This window comes from Mastomys coucha, unplaced genomic scaffold (genome assembly GCF_008632895.1).
Source record: "Mastomys coucha isolate ucsf_1 unplaced genomic scaffold, UCSF_Mcou_1 pScaffold15, whole genome shotgun sequence".
NCBI lineage: Eukaryota > Metazoa > Chordata > Mammalia > Rodentia > Muridae > Mastomys > Mastomys coucha.
In genome coordinates, this window is record NW_022196897.1 from 97253944 (window position 1) to 97268291 (window position 14348).

The 14348-nt window shown below is 37.0% G+C and overlaps 2 protein-coding genes across 2 annotated transcripts; both read right to left on the reverse strand.

The window, feature by feature from the left end:
- Nucleotides 1–572: 572 nt before the first annotated feature.
- Nucleotides 573–1568, reverse strand: LOC116092307 (olfactory receptor 4F6-like). Its single transcript, XM_031373621.1, has one exon. It carries the CDS (start codon nucleotides 1546–1548, stop codon nucleotides 610–612), a length of 939 nt encoding a protein of 312 aa, XP_031229481.1. The 5' UTR covers nucleotides 1549–1568; the 3' UTR covers nucleotides 573–609.
- An 11839-nt stretch (nucleotides 1569–13407) lies between these two features.
- Nucleotides 13408–14348, reverse strand: LOC116092308 (olfactory receptor 4F15-like). Its single transcript, XM_031373622.1, has one exon. It carries the CDS (start codon nucleotides 14344–14346, stop codon nucleotides 13408–13410), a length of 939 nt encoding a protein of 312 aa, XP_031229482.1. The 5' UTR covers nucleotides 14347–14348.

Sequence of the window (14348 nt, forward strand, 5' to 3'; positions counted from 1 at the left end):
AAAAAAAAAAAAAAAAAAAAAAAAAAAAAGTTAAATGCCTCCTAAATATACATAATGCCTTCTGAAACTAAAAGAAATATGCACTCAACCAGTTTTGAAATCTATTTGGAACATTAAACATGATAGAAGTAGAAAAAACATCTCTTATGAAGTTCTCTATGAAAGGAAACTGGTGAGGGGTGGCATGAATAAAGTTTAGTTTTCAGTATGTATGATTTTAGACAGATTTTTTTATCTTATGTATATGTGTGATTTTTCTACAAGTAAGTATCTGTACTATACATATGTTGGTTCTGTCAGAGTCTAGAACATGGGATTAGAGCCATTGAAACTGGAATTACAGATGTTGTGAGCCTCATGTGGGTGCTAGGAACCAAGTTTGGTCTTCTACAAAAATACAAAGTGTTCTGAGCCATCTTTGTATCCCATCAAGTCTCTTAAAGACACTATGTAGTAGCTGGTAATTTCATTCTAGTTTTGTGGAAAGCAAGCAAGGGCAAATCTTGTATTTATTAGTACACAAAACCCTCTAGATAAATATAACACAGTACATAGGGCAATAGCCTCCTCCTGCAATGTGATTTGTGTGCTTACATACCTTCAATATATTTAAGAAATTTTATTGTAATTAACAAACTGACTGCATAGTCTTCTCATTGCTACCTTCATCTCTTTGTTCCTAAGTGTATAAATCACTGGATTTAGAAAAGGAGTAATAACTGCATCAAAGATGGCAAGAAATTTATCCAGATGTGATGTTGGAAACGGCCATGTATAGAAGAAGATTAAAGGTCCAAAGAACAAAACTACCACCATGACATGAGCTGACAGAGTGGAGAGGGCCTTACATAAACTACCTAAAGATTTCTTTTGAACAGTCACCAAAATAAATATGTAAGAGATGATCAGAATTAAAAAGGAGGCCACAGAAATGAACCCACTGTTAGCAGTAACCATAAACCCCAATGTGTAGGTGTCCACACAAGCAAGTTTAATAAACCGAGGAAGGTCACAGAAAAAGCTGTCTAGTTCATTAGGGCCACAGAATGGTAAGTCTACCACAAAACTCAGCTGAGTCACTGAGTGGATGAAGCCAATAATCCAAGAAGCAACCAAAATCAAAATGCACTTTTGTGGGCTCATGATGGTCAGGTAATGCAGAGGCTTACATATGGCAACATATCGGTCAAACGCCATGGCTGTGAGCAGCACCATCTCGGTGCCACCTACTGCATGGATAAAAAAGATCTGAGTGATGCAACCCCCAAAAGAGATGGTTTTGTGCCTTCTGAAAAGGTCATAAATCATCTTTGGTGTTGTGGAGGAGCAAAATATCAAGTCAATGATGGAAAGGTTGCCTAATAGAAAGTACATAGGGGACTGTAATTGGGGGTCTGAAGTTACAGTTAGCACAATAAGAAAATTTCCCAACAGACTTGCCACATAGAATATACAGGAAAAGAAGAAGAGAAATAGTTGGATTGCCCATGAGTTAGATAGTCCCAGGAACACAAACTCAGATACCACAGAGCAGTTTGCTTCACCCATTGCCTCTGGTGACAACTAATGTGCTATCTGAAATAGAAAAAATAACAAGAAATTCTGATTTAGGACAACAGCATTCAATTGACAAAGTCACTTAAAAGACTAACATGCCTCCAGAAATAGCTTAAGGAATATATCAATTATTTGTCTACTGGCAAATGTCAAGATCAAAAGAAATAGTCTTCTCCAGGGGAGAATCCATCAATTGGTGTCAACAAGAGCATTACTCAGTAAGCCTGATATCATATACATACAAGTAACATTATAGGAATTGACCATGTTATATTTATGTGTTTGAGAAGATAGATGATAGATAGATAGATAGATAGATAGATGTAGCAACAATTACAGAAAAAGTGGATATGAATTTGAGACAAAGTATGGGGAAATACATAGAGGAGTTTGGAGGAAATAAATGAGGAAATGATGTAATTATAAAAGATTAAAAAAAGGTAAAATAAAGATATAAAATGTAAAAAAGTGCTTACTCCAGGACAATAAACATAATTTATATTTTTCCCATATACTTTTTTGTCTAAAATATAACAAACAAATTACCTTTTTCCCTTACTTGGATAAATATACTTGTTATATTTTTAAAATATAATTTTATAGGAACATCTTTCAAAATACTCTGAGCTAAAAGGCTTTCTGTGTGTTAAATATGAAATTCTTAATTGACCATGGTTTTTAAATTTTGGAGATTCAATATATATAAAACATAGTAAGAGCCTATGTACATATTTCAGGCCTAGAAATGGAAGAGATGGACATTTATCTGTAAACTGAGATGACAAGGTGACAAATGAGGCAGCTTCATAACATTTACCATGTGTTTTAGAGAAGTTAAGAAAAGCATGGATACTGTGGAGCAGTCTCTGACTGAAGCTCAGTGGAGAAAAAAGAAATGGAAACTACCAGTGAAAGAGACAACAGGAATGAGAGCAATGTGCTATAAATCCCAATGAAGGACAAGTAAGAGTGAATGTGTCAAAGTATGTGTGAGGACTGGTCTCTTTCTAAGTGAAGATTCTTAAGCTCGTTCACAATTAAATTAAATCTACATATCAATATCAACATAATAGCCTTTTCTCTTTAGTTTGGTAGGAACTTAAATATTTGACAAGACACGAGGTTTGAGTGTGGATGGAGAGGCAGGCAGGATCACACCTGACAGCAGAAAACTCAAGTGGTTAAGTTTGAAATGCCTTCTAAGTTTTTACATAAGCATTTGTTCTGATTCAGCTCTTCTACACCTAAGATCCCAAATTCTTGAGTATGTTCACATGCACATTCATGTGAATAAAGTGGACAAAGAACGCAAGTTTCTTTAATGTTATTTTGGCCAAAGCACTAGTTTAAGCTCAATGGCTTGAAAATTCCTTCAGTAAATTCTGTGACCTAGAATACTAGGTAAATAGCACATCCTAGAATATTGGGGCTTTGAATCTTTCAAGTTGGCAAAAGTTTAAAAGTGGAAAAGTTACTTTAGCCAAAGCACTGGTTTAAGCTCAATGGCTTGAAAATTCTGTGACCTAGAATACTAAGGAAATAACATGTCCTAGAATATTGGGGCTTTGAATCTTTCAAGTTGGCAAAAGTTTAAAAGTGGAGAGTTTACTTTAGGTTGTAAAAATCTGGAAAGTAGGCATGGATGTTGTTCTGGACTGTCCAGCTAATCAGTGCTCTGCTTGTACTTAAATTTCTTCCCCAGGCTTCAAATTTTCTATTTGTTCTCACAAAATGGCTGTTTTCATAAGATCAGGTATTGAGTGGGGGAAAATAACTGAAGCCCTGAGGGCCAAAAGAAAGAAAGAATAGTAGTTTGAATCTGATCTTTCAACAAACACATTGAATCTGTGTAGTTAACTGAATATAGTGTATTAGTGAGAATACAGACCTCAGTCCCACTGTGTCTTTGCAGTGCCCTACATCTCACAACTGTGCTCTTCTCAGAGCAAACTCTCTGCTCACATTTCCACTGATAATTGTAAAACACAACAGAAGAACATGCCTCAGAGACCCTCTGTGGGTCAGTGCCCTCCCTCCTGTGCTCAGTGATTCCTATCCTTTCCTAGGCCAAGATAAACAGAAAATAAACTTTAAATCATCTGAACTTACCATCAGTGAAGCAGGCTGATATTCTTAGAGTTTTGTTAAAATTGCAAATCAACATTCAAATTTCCTCAGGAAAAGACTGGCTGTTCTCTCCTGGGTAAACTTTTCTTTCTCAATTATTAACAAAGTTGAATTAAATTAGAGTTTCTGGATAGTATTGAAAATACCCTAGAAAGAGTTTAATATGATCATTAATATGATCATTAATATGATCAATGTATATTTCTGCACTGTTTTTTCTTCCAGAGATGAACAGAAAGACCTCAGGACATCATTTAGTGGCCTAAAGTTTGTGTGGAGAGGCCATTAGAGCTACATGGTTCAAAATGAGAGTCTTCAGACTGTCAGAAAAATAGAACAGGAGACTTCTAGCACCTCAGTGAAACTTTGCTAGAGTGTCTGTGATGTTCTTTTAAATTCTAAACTAAGGAAACAAAGGTTAAAGGCAGGCGATGACTCTGCTTAAGCCACCAAAGAGAACAAGTTGTTGGCAAATCTGGAATGAGAATGTTGAATCTCTTCCTCCTCATTCCAGGTTGCCTTCATTCCACATATTTATTTTGCTGTGATTATTCTACGCTGTGTATCCTATCTGTGACCTGAGGAATCACGACATATCACTTGAATGAACTTGTAATAAGAGAGGATGTTAAAGATTTCAACACAAAGAAATGATAATTGTTTAATTTATTCTTTGCTAATTATCCTAATTTGATTATATAATATGAGCATATATCTTGACAGCGGATTGTATAGCTATAAATTTGCACACTTATTGTGTTTACATTAAGAATTCAATCCTTCATCCAGTATGTATATGAAAGCTAATTTCTTCATCATTGTCCAAAATTATTAATATTTTCCCTCTGGCTATACTCTCACTCTTACTTTATTTCTTTTGCGGGACTCACGTGTAAGATGTTCATGAAAATGCCACTGGAGTAACCTCTACCATGCCGAATGTATTGTGACTTTGCTCAGTCCTGTGACTTGTATACTATAGTTGATGGCTAACATGTTTCAATTTCCACAATGAATTCATTTCTTCTGGTTGGTTAGGTTCTCCCTATGTGGTATGTGCTTCCACTTGAAATTCTTACTTTCCTCATAGATAGTTTATCTCAGAGGGTTAGAGGAGGGTACAAGGAGGAGAAATAAGTGGATCAAAAAGAATAAAGTACAACACACACCTACACATAAATACACACATCAATATGAAACTTAACATTTTGGGTACTAACTAGAGAAAATTATGAAAAGCATCCATCTAACCTACCTGGATCAGTGTTGGAATGGTCAGGAATTAGACAACAACCCAAAACTGCTGAGCTCTAGCCTATGCCATGGCTTGACAGAAAAGTCAAATGTGATAGTTCCAGAGAGGGAAGGCAGCTAATTAGCAGCACTGGAAAGTTACTTCAGTACTGCTGTAGAGTTCTGAGATTGCCATTCTGAGAATATTAGGCCAAGGGAATTGTTTCCAAGAACCACTGAAGTTTGGCCAGAGCCAAAGGGAAAATCTGGTAATGGGTCACTTGAGAAAGAAGAGAGATAAGGGATTTAGTGTTTAGAATTTTGGTTAGTTACTAAAAATCACACAATTTTACATATTTTAAATCCCTTTGCCCTATTAATTTCTTATTTATAAGAAAAAACTCCATAAGAATGAAAAAAACCTACTTTCCACAGTGTAAATGTAATTTGTCATTTTCATAAGAAGGTAGGAATGGAGAGATAAAAGTGGTACAGTGTGCTTTAATGTTGACTCCAGAATATAATCCATGTCCCATGATAAGGGCTGATCTAATTAGAGGTGATGAGGTAGAGCTGTCTGGTCAACACTGAGCCAATTTTTCATTGATTATATGATATGGAGAGAAAAGGAGTTATCAATAAGAATAGCTCAAATTTAGGAACTCAAATTGCTGGGGAGGCATGGAAGAGTCAAGTCATTTATACTTTGACCTTTCATAGAATAAGGGTTTTTTATCTTTAAAATGTTAACAGAATATAAATTTATAGATAAAATATGTTACTTTTCCTAAAGACTTCATGAAAGGGCCATTTATAAACTATAATTATACAATGTATCATTTTTCACTGGCAACTACATAGTACCTTAAATTAACAGTAGTTTAGCTGTGCATAAATCTAAAGTGCAGGCTAGGAAGCTGAGCAGTTTTTCTGGTCTCAACTTGAATTCCTCAGAAGTATATAGCCAAAACATGCTCCATCATACCACAGGGACACTTGCTCAACTATGTTCATAGCAACCTAGATGTCCCTCAACTGAAGAATGGATAAAGAAAATGTGGTATGTTTACACAATGTAATATTACTCAGCTATTAAAAACAATGGCATCATGAAATTTGCAGGCAAAGGGATGGAACTAGAAAAGATCATGTGAGTGATATAACCCAGACCCAGAAAGACAAACATGGTATGTACTCCCCTATAAGTAGATATTAGCCATAAAATACAGGATAATTATGATATAATCCACAAACCCCAAGAAGCTAAGTAACAAAGAGGACCCAAGGGTGGGTGATACTTGAATCTCACTGAGAAGGGGAAATAAAATAGACATGGGAGATATGTGGATGGAGGGAGGAAGCAGGGTGGGGAATGAGTCAAGAAGAGGTGCAAGAGGGATCGAGTGGTACAAGGACAGAGAGTGCAGGGAGAGTGAACTTGGAATTGGGGTGGGGCATCTCTGGTATAAGCTAGAAACCTGAGACAATGTAAACTCTCAAGAATCTATGAGAGTGACCTTAAGACTCCTAGTGATGAGGATATGAAGCCTGAAATGGCCATCTCCTGTTACCAGAAAAGACTTCCAATGGGGGGGGGGGGCGGAACACCAACACAGTCACAAAAACTTAGAGCCACAATTTCTCCTACCAAGAAGATTGTGCAGAAATAAAAAAAAAAAATGCAGGAATGGCCAACCAAACACTGGCCCAGCATGAGATTCACACCGTAAGAGAGAGCCCGCTGCTGACGCTATCAATGATATTCTGCTATACTTCCAGAAAGGCGCCTAGCAAAACAGTAATCTAAGAGGCTTTGATCAGCAACTGATGGAATCAGATGAAGAGATGCACAGCCAAACATTAGACAGATGTTGGGGAATTCTATGGAAGAAGGAGATTAAGCACTGAAGGAGCAAGAGAGGTCAAGAACACCGTAAGAAACATTCAGAATCAACTAATCTGGGCCTCTAGGAGCCCACAGACACACCAAAGAGAAAGCATACATGGGACAAACTGAGGCCCCTTGGCACATATGTAACACTTGTGCATCTCAGTCTTCACGTGAGAATCCTAACAGCAGGAGCAAGAGCTGTATCTGACTCCATTGCCCAAGTTTGGATCCCTTTACCCTGACTGGACTGACTTGCATGGCCACCATAGAAGATTCACCTAATCCTACTGCAACTTGATATGCCAAGGCATGCTTATATCCACGGGAGGTCTATATTTTTCTGAGCCTATTCTGAGAAAAAAGGAGAAGACAGGAAGATGGCAAGAAGATACCATGAGAGAAGGGGGCTGGAAGGAGAGGGAGGGGGATGGGGAGCTAAAATTATTGGGATGTAAAGTAAATAAATTTTTAAAAGAAGAGAAAAAGAAAGATAGGCTACCTACCCAACTGAACTTGGAAAGATTTATATGGCTTCACTCACATGCCTGCATCCTTGAAGATGCAGAAACTTCTTTGAAAACAGTCTTTGGTCATTAGTCTTATTCAAGCTTTGTTAGTTCCTGATTGTTGATCAAGCAATATAAGGAGAAAAAATTACCACACACATGCTACAAAGCATCCTAACTTCTGAAATTCATGAAACAAAACCTTTGCTACATCCCATTGGTTAAAGCAACCTCAAACACCAAGTCAGTTTTAAGATTGGAGAAATAGATTCCACCTACTGGCAGAAAGAGTTACAGAATATATTTTCAAAAGTCAACCAGAGATTTTTGTGACTATTTTAAGTTGTACTGATTAGTCAAATCTCTGTTATAACTAAGTTGTACCTTGAGCTTGTGATTCTCCTGTTGTATCCTCCTGAGTTCTGGAGATATAGGTTGGTGTTATAGCACATTGCTTGGTATACTGTAAGTCAAACCGTCCTGAGATGGCATCTTTACAACTTCTCAGCTGTCTTCCATGTCTGCTGTTTCTCTCATATGCAGCAGATTTGTAATAAGCCTATAATATATTTTTTCTTTCTTTCGTATTTGTTTGTTTCTCTTCTCCCCTACCCAGTGTGTTTGTGTGCTCATCTACATCATGCTGTTGTGGGGTTCAGAGGACAACTTACAGGAGTTAGGTCTCTGTCCATAATTTGAGCTTAAGGTAGGGGACTCAGGTTATTCAGCTTGGTGACAAATGTCTCTCTACCCACACATCTACCTTTCTGTCCCTTAAAATGTCTTCTCAAGGATTTTAAATCTTGGTACTATAAACATGGCATGATTTGGTCACGTGACTTTCTAGAATCTCATGTGCCTTCTTCTGAAGAGGCTTCTAATTCTCAAATAAGTTTCAGAAGCATAAAGTAGAAGCACAGCTTGATTAGGGAAGTTAAAAGAAGCTTCCTCAATAATCTATGGCAAGAAAATACTCAACCTAAAGAATCAGACTATGTATACAAATATATATATATATATACACATACAGTCTCTGATTAACTGAGCTGTTCAAAGACTGGAAGTTTGTAAGCTGTAAGACAAAAGCCTTTAGGAATCCAAAAGATAACAACAGAAAAGGATACTCTAATCAACAAAGATATCCAGAGAGTCATATAACTTGATCCCTACTCACACGATCTACAAATTCCTGCATGCTCCTGCATTACAATGCAGAAGGTATAATGATCCTGCTTCACTAAAGTCTATATAGCAAGGTTTTCCGAATTGCTTTAATTTAAAATTTTTCAGCTTTAAGTGAATGACCTTTACTCGTGGTAACATTTTGAATGTGCTTTTGTGATTCTGGTTATACTACATCTTTTAATGTTCACTTTTAGGACGTGTTAGAAAATGCATATTCAGCCTTCATGAAATACTCTCTGCTATTTCATGTTGATGAGACTCAATGGCTTTTTCTTCTATGTAAAAATAGTTTGAGAAGGCTCTGAGTTTGGTTCCCAAGACGTCTTACAGGCATGGGGGTCGAGGTCATGCCCATAACCACCTATAACTCCAGTTGGAAGAAATCCAATGGCCTCTCGGCCATATTGGCACCTAAAAGCATATAACATTCTCTCTTTCTTATCCTCTCTCATATATATAAAAATAAAGATAGATTATAAAAATAATTGCAAGTAAATTTAGAGGAAATTCATAGCCTATATGCCATAATGATTTTAAAATGTGATTTGCTATAATTTGTTTACAAAATCAGACTCATACATATAAGTTTAAATAGGTTACCAGATGGTCATCAATCTAATTTGATCAGTTTGTTCTAATTTGATGAAGTTTGAGCTATACAATTTGTAATGTTTGGCTTTAGCTTTACAGCCCCTTTACAAGCAACAGAAACAATCAAGTCAAAACAAATAATCTTCAGTTCTCTCTTACTTTCAATTTCCCCTTCTGCTCCTTTGTTTCACAGGGCAGGTTTTCCTGCACAAACCTCAGAAGGTGTTCTCTTGTAGCTGAGTAGCGACATCTAGTTTTAGTGTTCTAAACTTCTCCACCTTTCCTATAATCAGGCTGATCTTCAGAACTAAAATGAAATCATGCCACAGGCCAGCCAGTCTGGGCCTCCCTCAACCCGTAGGGGACCAGGGTCCTAGTCAGGTAGACAAGGCGTTGGCGAAGAAATGACAAACAGAGACAAGTGAGTGCTGAAACTGAATGCAATTTGTACAAAGTAGAAATCAGGCTTATATAGTATACAGAGAACAGGGCAAACTACAGAAATCACTTAGACAGGAGGTGGTCACATCAAGGTCAGTACAATCAATCAGCCAGGTGAGGTGCAAGGCTGAGGAGCAGTGCTGTCATTCTTCGGACTGGGTTGTCCTGGCATCCCCAAGATAAACTCTCATAGTCTGTCTTGATGCAAGCATCTGAGGGTCGTATCTTAGCATTCCTTGGTTGTAAGGTAAATAATAAATGAGGGAAGCCCTATAACTTCTCTCTAGTCAGTAAAATAATTTTGCCTTGTGTGGGACTGCTCTTAATAATTAGTGCCTGACTACTATCTCTAACTTTGTGGGACTGCTCTGATGATTTGTGCCTAACTGCTATCTCTAACTTTATGGGACTGCTCTGGCAATTAGTGCCTAACTGCTATCTCTAACTTTGGAGACACTCTGTCTGATAAGACAGCTCCTTCGTAGAAATTCCAAGCTAACTACAGCTAGGAGATCAATTAGGATTATTGAAACACTGTGGAGACCAGGGAATAATGTTCAATCTCAGTGTTAGCTATAACAAAATATTTCTCAGGGCACCTTTATGCCTGAATAAAGAAAGCATGCAGATCTCTCCACAGACTTAGCAGAGATCAATCTGGAACACATCTAAGTTTGGAGATTCCAGCAACTGACTGAAATACTCAGGAGACAAACTCCCTTTGGAGTCATAATGCCTCTTGTCCATGATTAAGTTTTAATCCCGATACTGTAGACCTACTGGATAAACGAGTGAGTGCAGCAAAATCATGTTACTCTCAGGGTAACAATGTTCACATTGGCTCTTATTATTCTTACTCCAGTCCAATAAGTAGCTCCATATGGCCTCTGCCTATGACTTCAGCTGTATTATTATTCCCATGATCCAAGAGGAAGATTCTCAAAATCCATCTATTATGTCTGCTTTTGAACAGTATTCAACACTTTGAATATTAATTACAAGATACGAAATATCTTTAACATCTAGTTGACAATCTTCAAATTCCCTCTCCCCAACCACCTTTCTTGATGTATAACTTGAAATAAAAATTATGTGTATGTGAGTTATGCTAAACTGTCTTTGATACAAAAGGAACTGGATCTCACAGTGATGTTACTTGATGTAGTTACTAACTCCACCATTACTTTGCTATGGTGAAAGCATTTCAGTCTCTGTTCTCAGCAATCTTGAGGACATAGTATATATAGGAGCTGTAGTCAATATACTACATACTAGAACTCTAGGGCACATCAATTTTCCTACTCAACTTTCAACACAAAATTCATCTTCCTGGCCCAATGAGATCGTTAAGCCTGTCGTTTGTTCTACCTTTACGTCAGCAACTTGCTATAGATGTAGTCCCAGATGCATAGATAGTTACAGAGAAGCAGAAATAGATATCTGTTACATGTCATTTATGTGTTTTACTAAAAAAAAAAAAAAAAAAAAAATGTTTTCACAACAACCCACTCTTCTACTTGCTGGTGATAGCACAGAAATCTGTAATTGTGTATTATTCATCTTATTTTACACCTTCCCCAGTGGCACATAGTAATTTTTCTGAATATTGTTTGATGCCTATATACAGGTAATTGATCCAGTTTTGCTTTCTCTGCCTTAAGAAAGAATGGATTCACAAGAGACTTCAAGCATAGGATGATTCTTTTTTTTTTTTTGATGACTCTTGACAATAATTTTTAAGTACATAGGTCTGTTTTATTTAAATAGTGATTTTAAAAGTATGTATACAAGTTCAGCAAGGTTTAATGATATACATTCATTATACATTCATTCCAAAATAGAATTAAATGATCCAGGTTTAGAATGAGATTTCTTTCACCATCAGAAGGGAAAGAAAAAGGAGAATGAGGGATCCAGGTGAGGTAGGAAACCTCCATCTATATAGGCTTCCTTCTGGTCCTCTCTGTGCTCTAGAACAAGTCTTAGTCCATAAAATAGAGTCCAGACTCTACCCCCAAAGAATCCAAAAAGCCCAAAGCCACTACCAACTCTTGGAGAGAAAATGGGAGTGAATTAGTTTCTGTTATGGGAAGGCAGAAAAGCAGTTTACAGAGCATTTTACTACAAGGGACCAAATACTGACAGGAAACAGACAAAGAGCTTTTAAGTAACTTAGGCATTCCCCACATCTTCAGGATTCATGGGATGTGGGTATTAAGGCAACAGCAAATATGTTTCACTGTGAACAGAGACATGATCAACTAACAACATTGTCTGGCAGTCATTTTTTTTCTGTTAATCAAATACTAGTTTAAAATTGGCTAATCTTCTGCATCAAGTAATACAAATTCAGGATCTGTAATGAAGAAACTCCATGGTATGTCCCCCCAGTCTTCAATAACTTCCTCAAATGACATGAAACTATCACAGAATAAAGATATCTCAACAATAGATTGTCCAGTGTCCTTCACTTAGGTATTATTGTGTTTGGACTGAAGTAGATCATAGAATTATTTTACTATAAAATTTACTGCTCAGTCTTGAATATTTAATGAGATATCAAAGTGACAGATTATAAATCTCAAATATCATATTTTATTGATTTGATGTTTGTTTACTATTTTATAGTGCTATGTGAAGATATAAAAATGAGTTTAGAAATTCTAACTGCAGGTAAAGGGACTCGCTTTCCTGGTGGCAGTAGAGTATTTTGATTCAAAGCAGGGATGCTTGGCCTTGCAGCCTAGATCTGCCACTTGCCAACTGGTGTCTTGGTCTAATTAGTGAGAATCTTGTATCTTAGTTCTCTAATCTATAATCCAAGAATGAAAATATTACCTACTTAGCTTTTGCTAGAATTGAATCAAAGTGCAATATACATGTAATAATTGTCTGAGGTTGTACCAAAGGGACCTGTGGGTTGTTGCAGGTAGAAGAGGTTCTGGAGGGAGCTCAGGAATTAGCTGCACTGCAGGCATGGGTGGCCAAAATATACAGGATCACTAGCTGTCTGACCAGGCCTAGATCTGGAAAGTTTTGGAAAAGTTGTCAAGGGTACATACCAAGCTAGTTTCTAGAGGAGGACTTGGGTACTGAGTAGGGTAGTTATAAAATTAAATGTTTAATAATTTAAAAGAAAATGTATGTCAGAGTATTGTCAGTCTCATTTACTAGCCTGTGTGAAATTGTCATAGCTTATGTCACACATAAGCATTCTCAAAAAATTAAGGGTGGAGGGGATGGAGGGAATAAATGTACACTTTAATTGTTATCATATAAACACTTTTTAAGAGTTTGAAGATATGAGGATTTTATTTAGGGCCTATTAATTGCTATAATTCAGCTGCAAACACAACCGTTGCCTTCCATATTCACCACAACCAAACACATTTGTTGAAAACTTACTAAAACAAGGAACTCTAAAGCGAAAAAGAGTTATGGTTATCTTCAATAGTGAATTTCTGGGCATATTCTCTCTTTAGCCCCTTTTGGAGGCCTAAGAATACCAGAACTGGGATATTAAGGAGAAAATCAACTTAGTTTGAGATATTTTACATAATAATCATAAAAGGAACAATCATAAATTTAAGGAAAATATTCTTAATTTATTTTGAGAAATCATCAAGGTAAAATACTGTACAGAATTACCCTATTAAATACTTGATATGAAGAATCCAGCATAGGGTCTGAGGCATAAAAACTCCAGTTCTAAATCCCCTTATTCATGTTGATTAAGGTACTGGAGATGATAACTTGGTAAACTCCTAAATTTAACCTGATATACAAAATCTTTAATAGAAAACTAAAATGTCACTGACTTTATTTTCCTCATGGTCACTGAGTGTAGTGTTGCCTTTGTTGCTTTTTATAAGGTATTTAGGATGCCTTCCTGTAATTCACAAGATGGGAGCAGAGTTTTCTCATTGCTGCCTTCATCTCCTTGTTCCTGAATGTGTAGATAACTGGATTCAGAAAAGGGGTGAGGACTGCATCAAAAATGGCAAGAAATTTGTCTAAGTGTGATGAAGGGAAAGGCCAGGTGTAGAAGAAGATTAATGGTCCAAAGAACAAAACCACCACAGTCACATGAGCTGACAAGGTAGAGAGGGCCTTGGATATGCCACCTGAAGAGTGTTTCCTAACAGTCACCAAAATGAAGATATAAGAAATGATCAGTATGAAGAAAGAACCCACAGAGATGAGTCCACTGTTGGCTGTGACCATAAACACCAATTTATTAGTCTCTGTGCAAGCAAGTTTAATAAGCTGAGGAAGATCGCAGTAAAAGCTGTCCAATATATTAGGTCCACAGAAGGGCAAATCTACAACAAAAGCCAACTGGGCCACTGAGTGAATAAGTCCAAGGATCCAGGATACTGCCAAAATTAAAATGCATATTTGTGGTCTCATGATGGTCAAGTAGTGAAGAGGTTTGCATATGGCTATATATCTGTCAAAGGCCATGGCTATGAGAAGCACCATTTCTGTGCCCCCAATAGCATGGATAAAGAAGATCTGGGTTATACAACCTCCAAATGAGATGGCTTTGTGCTTTCTAAAAAGGTCATAAATCATCTTGGGTGCTGCAATAGAGCAAACTCCAAGGTCAAGAAATGAGAGATTGGCCAGCAGGAAGTACATGGGGGAATGCAGGTTGGAGTCAGCAGTCACAGAGAACACAATGAGGAGGTTTCCCATCAGACTTGCTATATAGAACATGGAAGAAAAGAGGAAAAGAAGCAACTGGATTCCCCATCTATTGGAGAGTCCCAAAAACACAAACTCAGACACAACAGAGTGATTGACTTTATCCATTG